This window comes from Artibeus jamaicensis, unplaced genomic scaffold, assembly GCF_021234435.1.
Source record: "Artibeus jamaicensis isolate MK-2021 breed Jamaican fruit bat unplaced genomic scaffold, CSHL_Jam_final scaffold_612, whole genome shotgun sequence".
In the NCBI taxonomy this organism is placed as follows: domain Eukaryota; kingdom Metazoa; phylum Chordata; class Mammalia; order Chiroptera; family Phyllostomidae; genus Artibeus; species Artibeus jamaicensis.
In genome coordinates, this window is record NW_026522049.1 from 3594166 (window position 1) to 3607558 (window position 13393).

General features: G+C 53.2%; 1 protein-coding gene across 2 annotated transcripts in view; it reads left to right on the plus strand.

The window, feature by feature from the left end:
• Nucleotides 1–13393, plus strand: part of SEMA4B (semaphorin 4B) — a 67058-nt gene that overhangs the window by 9601 nt on the left and 44064 nt on the right. Inside the window, exons 1-2 of one of the 2 annotated variants that reach the window (XM_053658925.1) lie at nucleotides 5218–5266; nucleotides 5400–5448. In XM_053658925.1, the coding sequence (XP_053514900.1) occupies nucleotides 5230–5266; nucleotides 5400–5448 (86 nt within the window). In that variant the 5' untranslated portion in view covers nucleotides 5218–5229. Of the gene's footprint in view, nucleotides 1–5217; nucleotides 5267–5399; nucleotides 5449–13393 lie in introns of those variants that run through there. The other variant, XM_053658924.1, reaches the window with a different exon arrangement.

Genomic DNA, 13393 nt, shown 5'->3' on the forward strand with positions numbered 1-13393 from the left:
AAGACGGCCTTGGAACTGGCCTCTGTGGAGTCAGCTTAGTTGTAGACATTCACGGCAAGCATCGGCCCGTTGCCTTTGAACTTGATGTCTCTCTTCCATAATTTAGACCTGGGTTTCAGAAGGAGGAAGAGGTTTCCTCTCTGATCTCTGGGTAGCGGTGACACAGGAGCCACCTAGGAAGAGTTCTGTGATCAATTAGCCGGGTCTGCCGAGGACAGGGCAGGGCGGGAGTTACCCCTGGGTGCTGTGAGCACTTGCCGGGCTGGTCAGTGTCAGGAAGCTGGTAGACAGAAGGGTGGGCCCTGCAGAAAAGCTTGGAAAGGGAGGAGATGAAAGACTCTGCAGACGCCTTGGTTTTTTAGTCTCCTCACTGAGGCGTTTATATATATATATATGGCCCTGGCTGGTGTGGCTCAGTAGACTGAGCGCCAGCCTGTGAACTAAAGAGTCGCTGGTTCAATTCCCAGTCAGGGCATCTGCCTGGGTTGCAGGCCAGGTCCCCAGTGAGGGGCGTGTGAGAGGCAACCAAGCACTGATGTTTCTCTCCCCTCCTTCCCTTCCCCTCTGTCTAAAAATAAATAAAATCTTTTATATATATATATATATATATATATATATATATATATATATATATATACTGATTGATTTGAATGAGAGAGAGAAAGAAACATCAATGTGCCATCCCACTTATTCACACCTTCACTGGTTGTTTCTTGTATGTGCCCTGCCCGGGGATTGAACTCACAACCTTGGTGTATCAGGACAATGCTCCAACCAACTGAGCCGCCTGGTCAGGGACCTCGCTGAGTAGTTCCCAGTGCAGTGGCTGCCGACTGGGAATGCTTATGTCTATTTGGGGAAGTCAAGGCAGGGGGCATCCAGAAGGACAAACACCAGCTCTGAGTCAGCACCGCCCCCCCCCCCCCCCTGTTGAATTCGGGGCATGGTGAGCAGGGCAGCTACCGAGATTTCTGGGCAAGGCTCCCTGTTGGCACTCAGGCCTGAGGAGATGGGGGGTTGGGGGGGTGGGGGCTTGTCAAAATAGCCTGGCGGGAGCCACGCTGAGCCTGTCTTCCTGCCAGAGGCAGGCACAGGACGTCCCCAGTGCAGCCGGGCCTGTGCTCTGTGTACAAATGGGTTTAGGTCCTCTGCAGCCTGGAGCTCCCAGAGTCAGGCTGGCCCGGCTGGGGCAGGTTGAGGTGGAGGGTTGCTTTTTAAAGAAAAGAATACAACGTTAGGCATGGAGGCTTGGAAGGGTCCCACGCCAGTGAGGGCCCCTGAAGCTTCGGGAAGGGAGAGGTGTGGAGAAGAAAGTGGGCTGAGGATCTGGATCGGGCAGAAAGGGCAGGGGAAGCCACTGAAGGTGGGAGGAGCCCGGGGAGGAGGGCGTCTGGGCTGCAGAGAGAATGACAAGAGGCCGCTTCTGCATGAAGAGCATTCTGGGGCTTAAATGGGCGAGCCAGGGTCGGGGCTGGGGCGCTGAGCTCCGAGGGGCGGGCAGGGCTGGGCCCCCCACCCTGGGCCCAGAAGGCCTGGGGAGGGCACTGTTATTGCAGGATCTGTGGGCAGCCATGGAAGGCGTCCCAGGGAGGCTGTGTGGTGGGCGGAGGGGCTGGCAAGCGCAGCCACTGGGAGGGTGTCACTAGGACGGGGTCCTTCTAGGTCTGACCGTTGGGGAGACAGCCACCAGGACAGAGGGTGATTCCTCCCAGTTCCATGGAGGCTCTCTCTGCTAAGCCTCCCCCCTCACCCCCACTTACTCACGGTCACCCCGTGGAGCAGCGTGAGAACAGAGGGGCTCATGTGTGTCTGTTCTGCTGGGATCCATGCGTCTGGGCGGCTTCGGAAGTCCTGAGTCAACCTCGGGTCTCCTTAGGGGCGAGCACCCAGCATATGTGACAGGGTGGCAAGGACAGAGAGCTGTCTGGGAGCCCTGCAGGGTCCGGCTGCACAGCCGCCAACGCGCTCCCGCCTCCTTGCAGGGAGCAGTCCTGGCCTCCAGCTCACAGTTCAGCTCCTGGGGACCTCTGAGGCCCTCAGACCCCAAACTGGAAGCACACGGCACAGGGCAGCGGGGGACAAGGAGGGAAGAACCACATTGCTGGGGTGCCCAATGGGCAAGTCTGCCTGTGGAGAAGGTGGAAGCGGAAACATGGAGTTGTTAAGGGGGTCTTCAAGCCAGCAAGGGGGCCTGCGGAGGGAGGACCCGCAGTGGGCGTGGCTGGGCCCGGGGCAGGGGAGACCCGGAGGAGACGCCCAGGAGCCCCTGGTGGTGCCTGCTGGCTGGTGCAGACAATTGGGGCCGCACCCCTGAGTTTGAGGCTCCAATGGAGGGCACTGGGCCAGACCAGAGCGATTCTCTCCCGGGCCAGGAGAGTGTTTGCTCACAGCTCAGGTGAGAGAGAGAGAAAGAGAAGGGAAGGAAGCGGAGAAAAACCACTGAGATAAAACAGACAGACACCCGCCCCCTCCTTCTCCTCTTTACAGGGACCTAGCAGATGAGAGGGAACGATAGCTGGGGAGGGGCCGGGGGTCTCCCCAAAAAACCAACCGACCATCAAATAAAGAAACCGTGGACAAGGTCTGGAAACAGGGCTGGGTGCCTTTGTTCCAGTGATATGCTGGCCACAGTGAGGCCCCAGCCCAGGCCCCCCTGCAAAGGAGGGCAGACAAACCCTCCAAACCCTGGAGTGTGTTTGGAGAGGCGTTATGGTGACGGTTGTGGTAAGTCGGTGGTGGGTGGGAGGAGACTGAAGGGTTGAAATGGTGCGGATCAGCCACACTCTAGCACAGGGGTCTTGGTTGTGCGCCACCCCTCCTTCTCCTCCGCCCCCCCCCCTCCCCGGCCCCGGGCACCCTGGGGGAAGGTAGGATTGATTATAAGCAGGTACAGGAGAAATAGCTTCTTCAGGAGGGGCGGTCAGTCAACAATGAGCCACAAGGTGGCAGTGTCTACCCAGGCAGGGCCATGGGGCAGGGCTTCGGGCTGAGATGTCCTTCACCTGGCCAAGCCAGTCGCCAGATGGCTCCAGATGGTCCCTCGACACCATCCAAGCCCACCCAGCCTTCCTCCCTTGGCTGGGCCTCCGGCTTGGTCTGCCCATGACAAAGTGCCACGTCAAAGGCCTATGTGCCTGATGGGGAGGCCCTGGGTTTGGATCTAAGTGGAATCTCCCCGCCCCCACCCCATCTCACATGCGGAAGGATCCCCGAGCACCCTCCTCACCGTTTGCGGGGTTCCGGTGGGCTCATTTTCCAGTCCCCCTAGCCGGAACCACACACTGCTCACCTCCAGAGCCCCAGCCTCTCATGCCCTGGCCCTGCGTCTTCCGTCTGCCCTGCTCCCCAACTGCCCTGGGCATCTGCCTCTTAGCTGGGACTTCTCCTGGCCCAGGATGCAGCCTGAGGCGATAGAGGAGTGTCTGTAGCAGGGAAACGAAGAATTTAGAATGGAATGTTGCAGAGCCTGGTCTTGGCAAGTCCTGTGGTACCGAAATCCCAAGGACTTCTTTTCAGAACTAGAGAAATCCATCCTAGAATTCATAAAGCATCTCAAGGGATTCTTCACAGCCAAAAGGGTCTTGGGAAGGAAGACCACACCACGGACAGAGGCCTCACTCTTCCTGAGTTCAAAACGTACTGCAGAGCTATAGTAATCGAAGCAATGTGTTACTGCTGTAAAGACAGACATGCAGCCCTGGCTGGTGCGGCTCAGTGGATTGAGCGCTGGACTGGGAACCAAAGGGTCGCCAGTTCAATTTCCAGTCCTGGCACAAGCCTGGGTGGCAGGCCAGGTCCCCAGTAGGGGGCGCTCTAGGGGCGCTCTAGAGAGAACCACACACTGCTGTTTCTCTTTCTCTCTTTCTCCCTCCCTCCGTTCCCCTGTCCCTAAAGATAAATAAATACAATCTTAAAAAAAAAAAAAAAAGAAGAGAAGAAACCTAAAGTAAACACCTGTCTGCGAGGACGCGGAGAAACTGGATGTCGTGTGCCTCATCGGCGAGTGAATACAAACAGCATAGATGCTGCAGGGCTGCCATAGCGATCCTGCCGAGAGAAATAAGCCAGACCCAAAGGACAAACACTGTATGATTCCACCTGTACAAGATGTCTGGAGAAGTCAAGTTCATAGACATGGGAGACAGAATGGTGGCCCCCAGGGGCTGAGGGGATGCAGAGTCATTGTTTCACTGGTACAGGTTTTTCATGTGGGGGGGTGAAAACGGTTCTGGAGATGGAGATAGTGGTGCATTGTGACTGTCCACGGTGCCACTGAGCTGCACCCCTAGACGTGGTTAGGACGGTCACTTGCGTTGTGGGCCTTGTACCGCACTATGTTGGCCTCCCTGCCTCCCCTTCATTTCTTTCAGCTTCTCTCCTGATCACAACCCCTGCACAGTTGTTTAACTCCTCCCGTGTTTAACTTCCTCCCTTCGGGGATGCCCCTGGTACCTCCCCTTCCTCAGCCACGCGGCTGACGGAGATGTTTTCCTAAACAAAACTGTTCTCACCCTGCTAACTGCGTTGTGCACTCACCATCTGGTGCTCACGCTGCTCTCCTGAGACACAGAGAAGTCCGAGTCCGCCGCGCAGGCTCCTGGTCCTGCTGGGCCAGCTGCCAGGCTGAGGACAGACCTGGGGGCCGCAGGAGTGGATGTATCAGGGTCAAGGCCGCTGTGGGCAGCCTCTTGGCAGCCTGCCAGCAGCCCCTTCTGGCAATGTTCCGTCTGTTGCTGCGTGCCAGGCACTGTTCTAACCGATGCACAATGATACAAATGCAAGCCGTGGTGCAATGATAAATATTCTACTAGCTACAGTTTATTTTATTTTATTTTTACAAAGAAAACAAAAATAGTCACGGGGTTGTAGAGTACAGCACAAGGGATATAGTCGATAACATCATAATAACTATGGTGTCAGATGGTCACTAGATTGACCGGGGTGATCACTTCGTGATATAATATTGTATACCAACTGTAATTAAAAAATAAAATATTTTTAAAAAAATGAAACAGAAGTTTATTCATGTGTAGACATGGGAGAGACCCAGGGGGAAAATGCATAACTCTTCTACAATTAAAAAAAAATTAAGGTGAAATTAATTGAAAATGTATTCTATGTAGCCCACTCAATGCAAAATATTATCATGTCAGCATGCAGTCGATGTTTGAAATTATTAGTGAGCTATTCTACATTCTCTTTCCGTCTCGTCCTCAAAGTCTGACGTGAATGCTCACTTCTCGGAGCTCCGCTCCCCCTGAATCAGGTGGGTTCTGTTTCTGGATGTGGCTACTTTACTGGGCAGAGCAGTTTAGAAATGTCCCTCCAATATGTGAGCCCTTTGACTACACTAATGTTTTGAGCCCCCATAACCATGCTTTGTTATCCTCGTTTTACAGACGAGCGAATGCTAAGCAGCCGAGCTGGGATCCGAATCGCCATGCCCAGGTAAGCGCGGACCCCGAACCCAGTCTCCCAAACTCTGTGAAGACCCTGTCTGCAAATACACGGTCACATTCCAAGGCACTGGGTGTTACATGAATTTGAAGGGACCCCCTTCAGCCCATAACACCCAGGTTGCATTTTTGCGACAACACAACAACTTCATGTTCCCTATAGAAAGCTGGGAAACTTAGAAATGAAGAAACGAAGGTGAGAATCTCTGAACAAATTGAATGGGTTGTTTTGTGGAAGGGTCTACAAAAGGTTAACAGAGCTTAGATGTGGAAGGGAATTCTACACAGAAGGCACTCAAAGAAGAATGAGCGCCCTGGCCCAGTAGGTCAGCTGGTTAGAGCACTGTCTCACTAGCCAAGGTTGAGGGTTCGATCCCCAGTTAGGGAACATACAAGAATCAACCAATGAGTGCATAAATGAGTGGAACAATGAATCAATGCTTCTTCCTCTCTCTCCCTCCTGTTCACCCCCCCCCTTTAAAAATCAATTAAATAAATTTATTTAAAAAGACAGCCCTGGCTGGTGTGGCTCAGTGGCTTGAGCACCAGCCTGCGAACCACAGGGTCATGGATTCGATTCCCAGTCAGGGCACATGCCTGGGTTGCAGGCCAGGTCCCCAGTAGGGGGCGCTCGGGAGACAGCCACACACTGATGTTTTCCTCCCTCTCTGTCTGCCTTCCTTCCCCTCTGTCTAAAATAAATAAATAATCTTAAAAAAAAAAAAAAAAAAAAGACCGAGACCTGCCAGAACACCTTCCATAAAGTGCTGCGATGTTAACTAAGCTGAGTTGTAATGGGGCAGGGAGTTAAGTTTTCTTACTCCCTCTTCCTACCTAACTGGATTTTCTACCTTGTCTTTAATGAGCGCATACGACTTTTTATAATGGGGGAAATAGAAAATTGCCATGGAATCCCGCCCAGGAGGAAAATTGAAAGGAACGCTGAGCTCAGGCCTGACCGTGAAGATGAAAGACAGAGCAGGCCGAGGTTGGGACGCTGGTGGAGGCAACAGAAGATGCGAGCCTGTCAGCGATGGGGCTTTGCCTTCGGACCTGCAAGCAGGGCTGCGTGCCTGCGCGCATGCGCACGCACCGACTGCAAGGAGCCCGCTCTCCCCTTGGTCCCAGAGGGGCCGCAGCGTTTGCAAAGGATCTCCTGGCGATTTAAGATTAAGGTCCCTGGGCCCGGACTAATTATACCCTGGCTACCGAGGAAGAGGGTGCTGAGTCACGGGCAGCGGTCCTTGCAAAATTACAGTGGAGAACGAGAGCGGGAAGGTTGGCCAGGGTCAAAAGGCCATGGAGCCCTCCAACCCTGGGCGGAGCGGGAGTGAAGTGGCGGCGATGTGGGCTGCCCCAGGAAAGGGGGTGGTGGTTCTCGGGAACCAGCGTGGGCTCAACAGCCCCAGCTCCAGACCCGCCTCGCGACCCTCATGACACTGGTTTCTTGCCCTGGAGGCGAGGAAACAGGAAGCAGATGCCAGTACATTGCGGTCCGGTCCGAGGGGAGCAGATGGAATTACAGAGGCCCCTCCTCCACACACCTCCCGATCACTGGGTGGGTGTCAAGGTGACAGCAGGTGTCCAGGTCTAAGACCCAATGCTCTGTCCTGGCCAGCATTTCTCATCAGGTGCTGGGGATCAGCGATACCTCCGATGGGAAAGGTAGACCCTGTGCTTGTGGAGTGTGGAAGCCAGTGTCACCTGTGCTCATCAAGGACAGTGTGTTTTTGCTTTATGGGACTATAGGTATCTCTTTGACCTCACTGAGGGAGATACAGACCGTGTATCAATAACTTATCAATAACTAACGATCCATTAGGGTGTGAATGACAGTTGCCTCAGGGGCAGGACATTTTTCTAACCTTGGAGCACAGGTGTGGTCCTAGGGCCACATGATTGGGCAACTGGTTCATGCAGGTGAGACCCCAAGTTGCTCCCCGAGGCTCAGATCCATCCCCCACACCCAGGTACCTCCTCCCTTCCTTGCATCCATATGCTTCAGGGAATGCTGACCCCCACACCCCAGGAGGTACCTAAGGCGGGACTGGTCCCCCTGAGGGCACTTGGTTCAGAAAAGAGCACACCCAGGGCGATTAATATTCTGGGGAGACGAAGGGGTGACTTCAGGAGATAATATGTCCTGAAGCACATACTGTCAGTTAGAAATGTTATCAGCATGTAGCGGCCACCCCAGCCCCACGGCCCACACCCTGAGAAGCAGCAGCGGTTTTGGAGTGGAGATCTTCAATGAGCTCAGTGCGAAAGCCAGGAGGTAGGTGGTTCCTGGCCTTGGTTTGGTGGCGAGTTTTTATCTCTTCTTATTTGTAGAAGACGCAGGCCAGGGAGCAGGGGGCTGGGAACTGGAATGAAGTCGGCTACAAACAGAAAGCAACGCTCCTCATGTCCGGGGCTCTGGACGTCTGGGACAGTGCGGTCACCCTGGTTCTGTTGAGGGCAGGGACCCAGGGAGAACCCGCACCCAAGACCAACAACCCAAACGACACGTGAGCCACGTTGGTGGAGACAAAAGTTCACAGACAAGGGGGAAAAAGTTGCTGCCCTTAAGCAGATGGAAAAATGGTTAACGTCTCTCATAATAATAAGAGTGATTGAAAGGGAAATAGCTCGGAGGTGCCATGTTGCACCCAGCAGACTGGCAAAAATGGAACTGTCTGACCAGGTGTTCTGTTGGAGAGGCGGTGGAGAAGCAGGCGCTGTCATGCTGCAAGGGAAACCGGCACAATCCCTTTACGTCCTCATGGCGATGCTGAATCGAGTGACCTGAAGCCGAAGGGGCTTCCTAGTGAATGTCAATGAATGTCCCGAGGGTTTCTGTTACCTGGAACCAAATAACGTCCCTCCCACCCCCAAAGCTCTAGAGCCAAGTAGCTCTGTCCGGGAACCGGAAGCCCTATGACAGCGTCTCCCTGGTTTATTCAGTGCTGAACCAGATGCAAACAGGCACAGGATTTCCCTAAGGGCAGAGTCCCTCCTGGGAACTGGCCAGCCGAGGGAGCTAAGGTTTGAAAGCACTACCCAGGGCGATTTTTGGTCCTCTCGGGCATGAGAGGGGCTGCCTCTGAGGGCTTCAGTGTCCTGGCAGGAGACGCTGCCTGGGTCTCACCTGACCTGAGGTCCCGCTGCCTCTAGCTATTGGGTGCTTCTGATTGTCTTCTGTGGAATTTGTTGCTCAGAGAGCCCCTTGAGGGTTCCTGAGTAGCCCCAAACTGTGCGGCGACCGTGAACTCCACCCAGCTATCAGTGAGTAAATCGGCCTCCTGTCTGGCTTTCGAAAAAGCCCCAGTGAGGACCAGACAGGCCCAGCGGGATCCTGGAATCCCACAGTCTGCACACCCAGCATTCCTTCCTTGTCTGAGAAGCGGTTAGACAGCTGGCTCCCGCTCCCCGGCAGCACCGTTTCAGGTGCGGCGTGTTCTCACCCACGCGCTCTGCGCTGAGCCCCGGGGCTGGGACAGACTTCCGGAGTGGTGGCAGTCAGAGCAGTGGACAGCTGGCACCAGTCTACAGCAGCCCCACCTGCATGCAGGTCTGCGCCAACCCTGCCTAAGTTGTCTGCAGTGACAGGGAGGATTCCTGATTTCTGGAGTTGGCAACCAGGATCTGAAGGATTTGGTTTGCTGCCTCCTGAGATGCAGGCATGGCCGGGGCAAAGGCGTAATCAGGGGACCCTCCCCAGGGTTCTGCTGGCAGGCGGTACTCTGATCTCCCCTCACACGTCTTAGGGCTGCTAGGAGCCGTGAGAGTGTACAGGGGGGCCCAGCACCCCGGTAGTGGTTCATGTTTGATCGTGCAGCAGCCAAAAGGAAGGTGTGAGGCGTGTGGGGTCTTTGGTATGGACACAACATGCAGAGGAGGTCCAGCTGGGCCACCGTGCCTTGCAGGGTAGAATGGTCGTATCTCCAAAGACGTGTGGGTGTTGGCCTCCTCCAGGACGTCAGTCCAGCTGTCAAGGCCTGCATCTGTGGCTCTAGCATTTCTCTACACTCCTCTCAAACTGTATGTCTAAGCCCTGGCTGGTATAGCTCAGTGGATTGAGCTCGGGAACTGTAAACCAGAGTATCATGGTTCAATTCCCAGTCAGGGCACATGCCTGGGTTGCAGGCCAGTTCCCAGCAGGGGATGCATTAGAGGCAACCATACATTGATATTTCTCTCCCTCTCTCCTTCCCTTCCCCTCTAATAAATAAAATATTTTTAAAAAAACTGTACGTCCAGCAGGTCTCCTGCCATCTGCCTTGTACCCACTCTGATTATTGCTCTCAGCCTGAGCGTGTTCAGTTTGGGCTCTGCCGTGGATTTGCGGTTGCCTGCACGTTGTATCATGTGTGGATGTGGTGTCTGAGGCAGAGAGAGGCCCCTCAGAGCAGAATCTGTCTTGTGTTGCTCTGGAATCTCCTTCATCACATACCACCACCACCGCGGCCACTGCCAGTAACTAGATAAGGCATGACCTAACGGGCAAAAACGCTGGTAAACGGGCGAGCGTTACGCCGTAAACAAGTGCTCTCTCTGTAGGTGAAAAGCTGAGTTTCCAGAGCCGAGGAATGTGTATACAGGAACCTCCTTATTTCTACAGTTCACGGAGCAGGCGAGGTCTGGCCGGAGAGAGAGCTGGGAGAACCACAGCACACTGGGAGGCCTGTTGCGTAAACCACACGGAACATACTGACCCGGGGAGACTCTTCACAGAGCTGGCAAGTAACGAAAACAACAGTTTCGCGGCTGTCTGCCTCCGCGCACACGCAGTCAAAGAAATCAGAGTCAGGAACGTTTGCTTGGGCTTCGGGAAAAATCTAAAACCGTTTTCCCCAAAAGCCTCAACTGCGAGATTCCTTGAAATGGCAAGCTGTGTAATTTAAATAATTTATTTGTGTGCTTGGCTTTTCAGAAGGTAGTCTTAAAAGATAAAAAAGTAAATTTTTTTTTACAAATGTTCAGTGTTGAGGAAGACAAAGGTGCATGGCAGCTTCTGGCCACGAGGGGGCGCCATCTACACAGTGCTGGGCTCTAAGGAGCCTACGAAGGGGACTGGGGCTGCGCCCAGGTAGCGCGTTTCAGCCCGGGCTCTGCAGCCCAGGTGCAGGACTGGGCCTGGACGCCAGACCTCTTCTCTGACTCAGGCGGCTCTGTCTGAAGTGCAGAGGGCCAGGAGTGGTCAGGCTGGGGAGGAGATCTTGGTGAAATTACAGACTGAGCAGAACTGCTGTGCTGGCAGCTGTGCCCGGCAGCCAGGAAGGCGGCGTTGGCTGGGGCATGACCTCGGGGACTGTGGTGCTGGTTAGGGGGCCGGGTGGAGCCCGACTGGGTGCGGCGACCACAATAGAGCTGGGGGCCTCTGCTGCCCGGCCAGCACGTCGCCTCCCTGGGGCTGTGTGATGTGGCTCAGGCAAAGTTCACATTTTCCCCCGCGGTCCCCTGTGGCCTGGATTCAGTCTCCCTTCCTGCACAGTACCTCCTCTAAAAGCAGCTCTTCTCCAGCCCAGCTAGATGATGACCTGCCTTTCTCCCAAATAACTGGTACTTTACTTCATTCATTCACTCATTCATTAAACACTTAATGCCCGCTGTAGCCAGGTATGACGAAGACACAAGACATTGTGCCTTGGCCTGGCCGGTGCGGGAGGTGGGGGCGGGGCTCAGTTGGTTGGAACGTCATCTCATGCGCCAAAAAGTTGTGGGTTCGATCCCACCTAGGCTACAGGTTTGATCCTCAGTCGGCAGGCATATGGGAAGAAACCGATTGATATTTTTCCTTCTCATCGATGTTTCTCTCCCTCCCCAATAAACATAGCCTTGGGTGAGGATTAAAAAAAAAAAAAAGACTTCTGGTCAAGATGGCAGTGTAGGAAAACATGGCTGTCTTCTTCACACAACCACATCAAAATTACAACCAGGCGGTGGTACAGAACAACCATCATTCAGAACCGTCAGATCTTGAGTTGAATGCAAACCTGACACTTACGGAATTAAAGACACCACATCCATCCAGACTGAGCCTGCAAGCTGGTGCCATATCTGAGACTCCATCAATCTGGCTAACACGGCTTGGCCCGCCTCGGAGATCCCCTGAGACTCCACCTCACCCAATTGACAAGCCCACCTAAGCTGCTTTTCCATTTGAATGGCTGGTCTTGGCTCATCCTTCACAACTTCCTGAATCCTCTCAAACCAGCAGCAGCTGGCCCCAGTGAGCCCCAGGCTCCACGCTAGCAGCAACCAGCTTTGCATCACAGCTTGGCTTTGCCTGGGAATCCCCAAGCCCAGCACAAGTAGCAGCCATCTCAGATTGCTTTATAGATCAATCAAGGGTGGCCCCAAGTGAAACACAAGTCGGAGCTGACCTTGGCCTGCACCACCTGAGAAACCCCAGGGCCAGTGCACCCAGTGGACAGCTACAGACCATGTCGGAGCACCACCACCCTGCCCCTGCACAGCTGGTTCTCCGTGGAGGGTGGAGGTTAGTGGTCAGTGGTCACAGCCAGTCCTTGCAGCCGACTGGCCCGGGTAAATCCCTCCCACAGATCTGCCAACAGCCATCAAGGCTCATCTATAAGAGGGGAGTGTACTCAGCCCACATGAAGGGCACACCTTGAGTACCCAGCTTGAGTGAGAGGGGAGGCTGTGCCACTGGACCCTACAGGACACCTGCTGCATTAGGCCACACTTCCAAGACAGGGAATCAAAGCAGCTCTACCTAGTACATAGCAACAGATGCAGGGAGGCTGCCAAAGCGTGGACACAAAGAAACATGGCCCAACTGAAAGAACAGATCAAAACTCCAGGAAAAGAGCTAAATGAAATGGAGGTTAGCAGTCTACCAGATGCAGAGTTCAAAACGCTGGGTTTTTTAAATAAATTATTTTATTGTTGTTCAATTACAGTTAAAAACACTGTTTATAAGGATGCTCAAGGAACTGAGTGAGGACCTTTAACAGCATAAAAAATATCCAGGCAGAAACAAAAGATACTCTAACTGAAATAAAGAACAATTGACAGGGAAATAACAGAAGACTGGATGAAGCCAAGACTCAAATCAATGATTTGGAACATAAGGAAGCAAAAAACAACCAGCCAGAATAATAATAAGAAGAAAGAATCCAAAAGAAAGAGGTTAGTATAAGCGGCCTCTGGGACAACTTTAAGAGGTCCAACATTTGCGTCATAGGGGTGCCAGGAGGAGAAGAAAAAGAGCAAGGAGTGGGAATCTAATTTGAAAAAATAATGAAAGAAAACTTCCCTAATTTGGTGAAGGAAATAGACGGGCAAGTCCAGGAAGCACAGAGAATCCCAAACAAGATGGATGCAAAGAGGCTCACGCCAAGACACATCATAATTAAAATGCCAAAGGTTAACGATAAGGAGAGAATCTTAAAAGCAATGAGAGAAAGGACAGTTGCCCACAGGGGAGTTCCCATAAGAGCGTCAGCTGATTTCTCTAAAGAAACTTTGCAGGCTGGAAGGGATTGGCAGGAAATATTCGAAGTCATGAAAAGCAGGGACCTTCAGCCAAGATTGCTCTACCCAGCAAAGCTGTCATTCAGATAAAGAGCTTCCCAGACCAGAAATAAACTAAAGGAGTCCGTCATCACCAAGCCTTTATTATATGAAATGTTAAAGAGGCTTATTTAAGAAAAAGAAGAAGATCAAAACTCTGAAAAATAAAGTGGCAAAAAACCCACAAATCTATCAACAGTTGAATCTAAAAAACAAACTCAGCAGAGGAGAACAGAGACGGAATCACGGATACAGAGGACATTTTGATAGTTGCCAGATGGGGGGGCGTGGTGTGGGGAACAGGTGACCAAGCACAAACAGGTAGTTACAGAATAACCACGGGGACGTACAGTACAGTATAGGAAGGGGAGGGGCGGAGGAATTTATATGCACGCCCCATGGACAGGAACGAGGGTGGG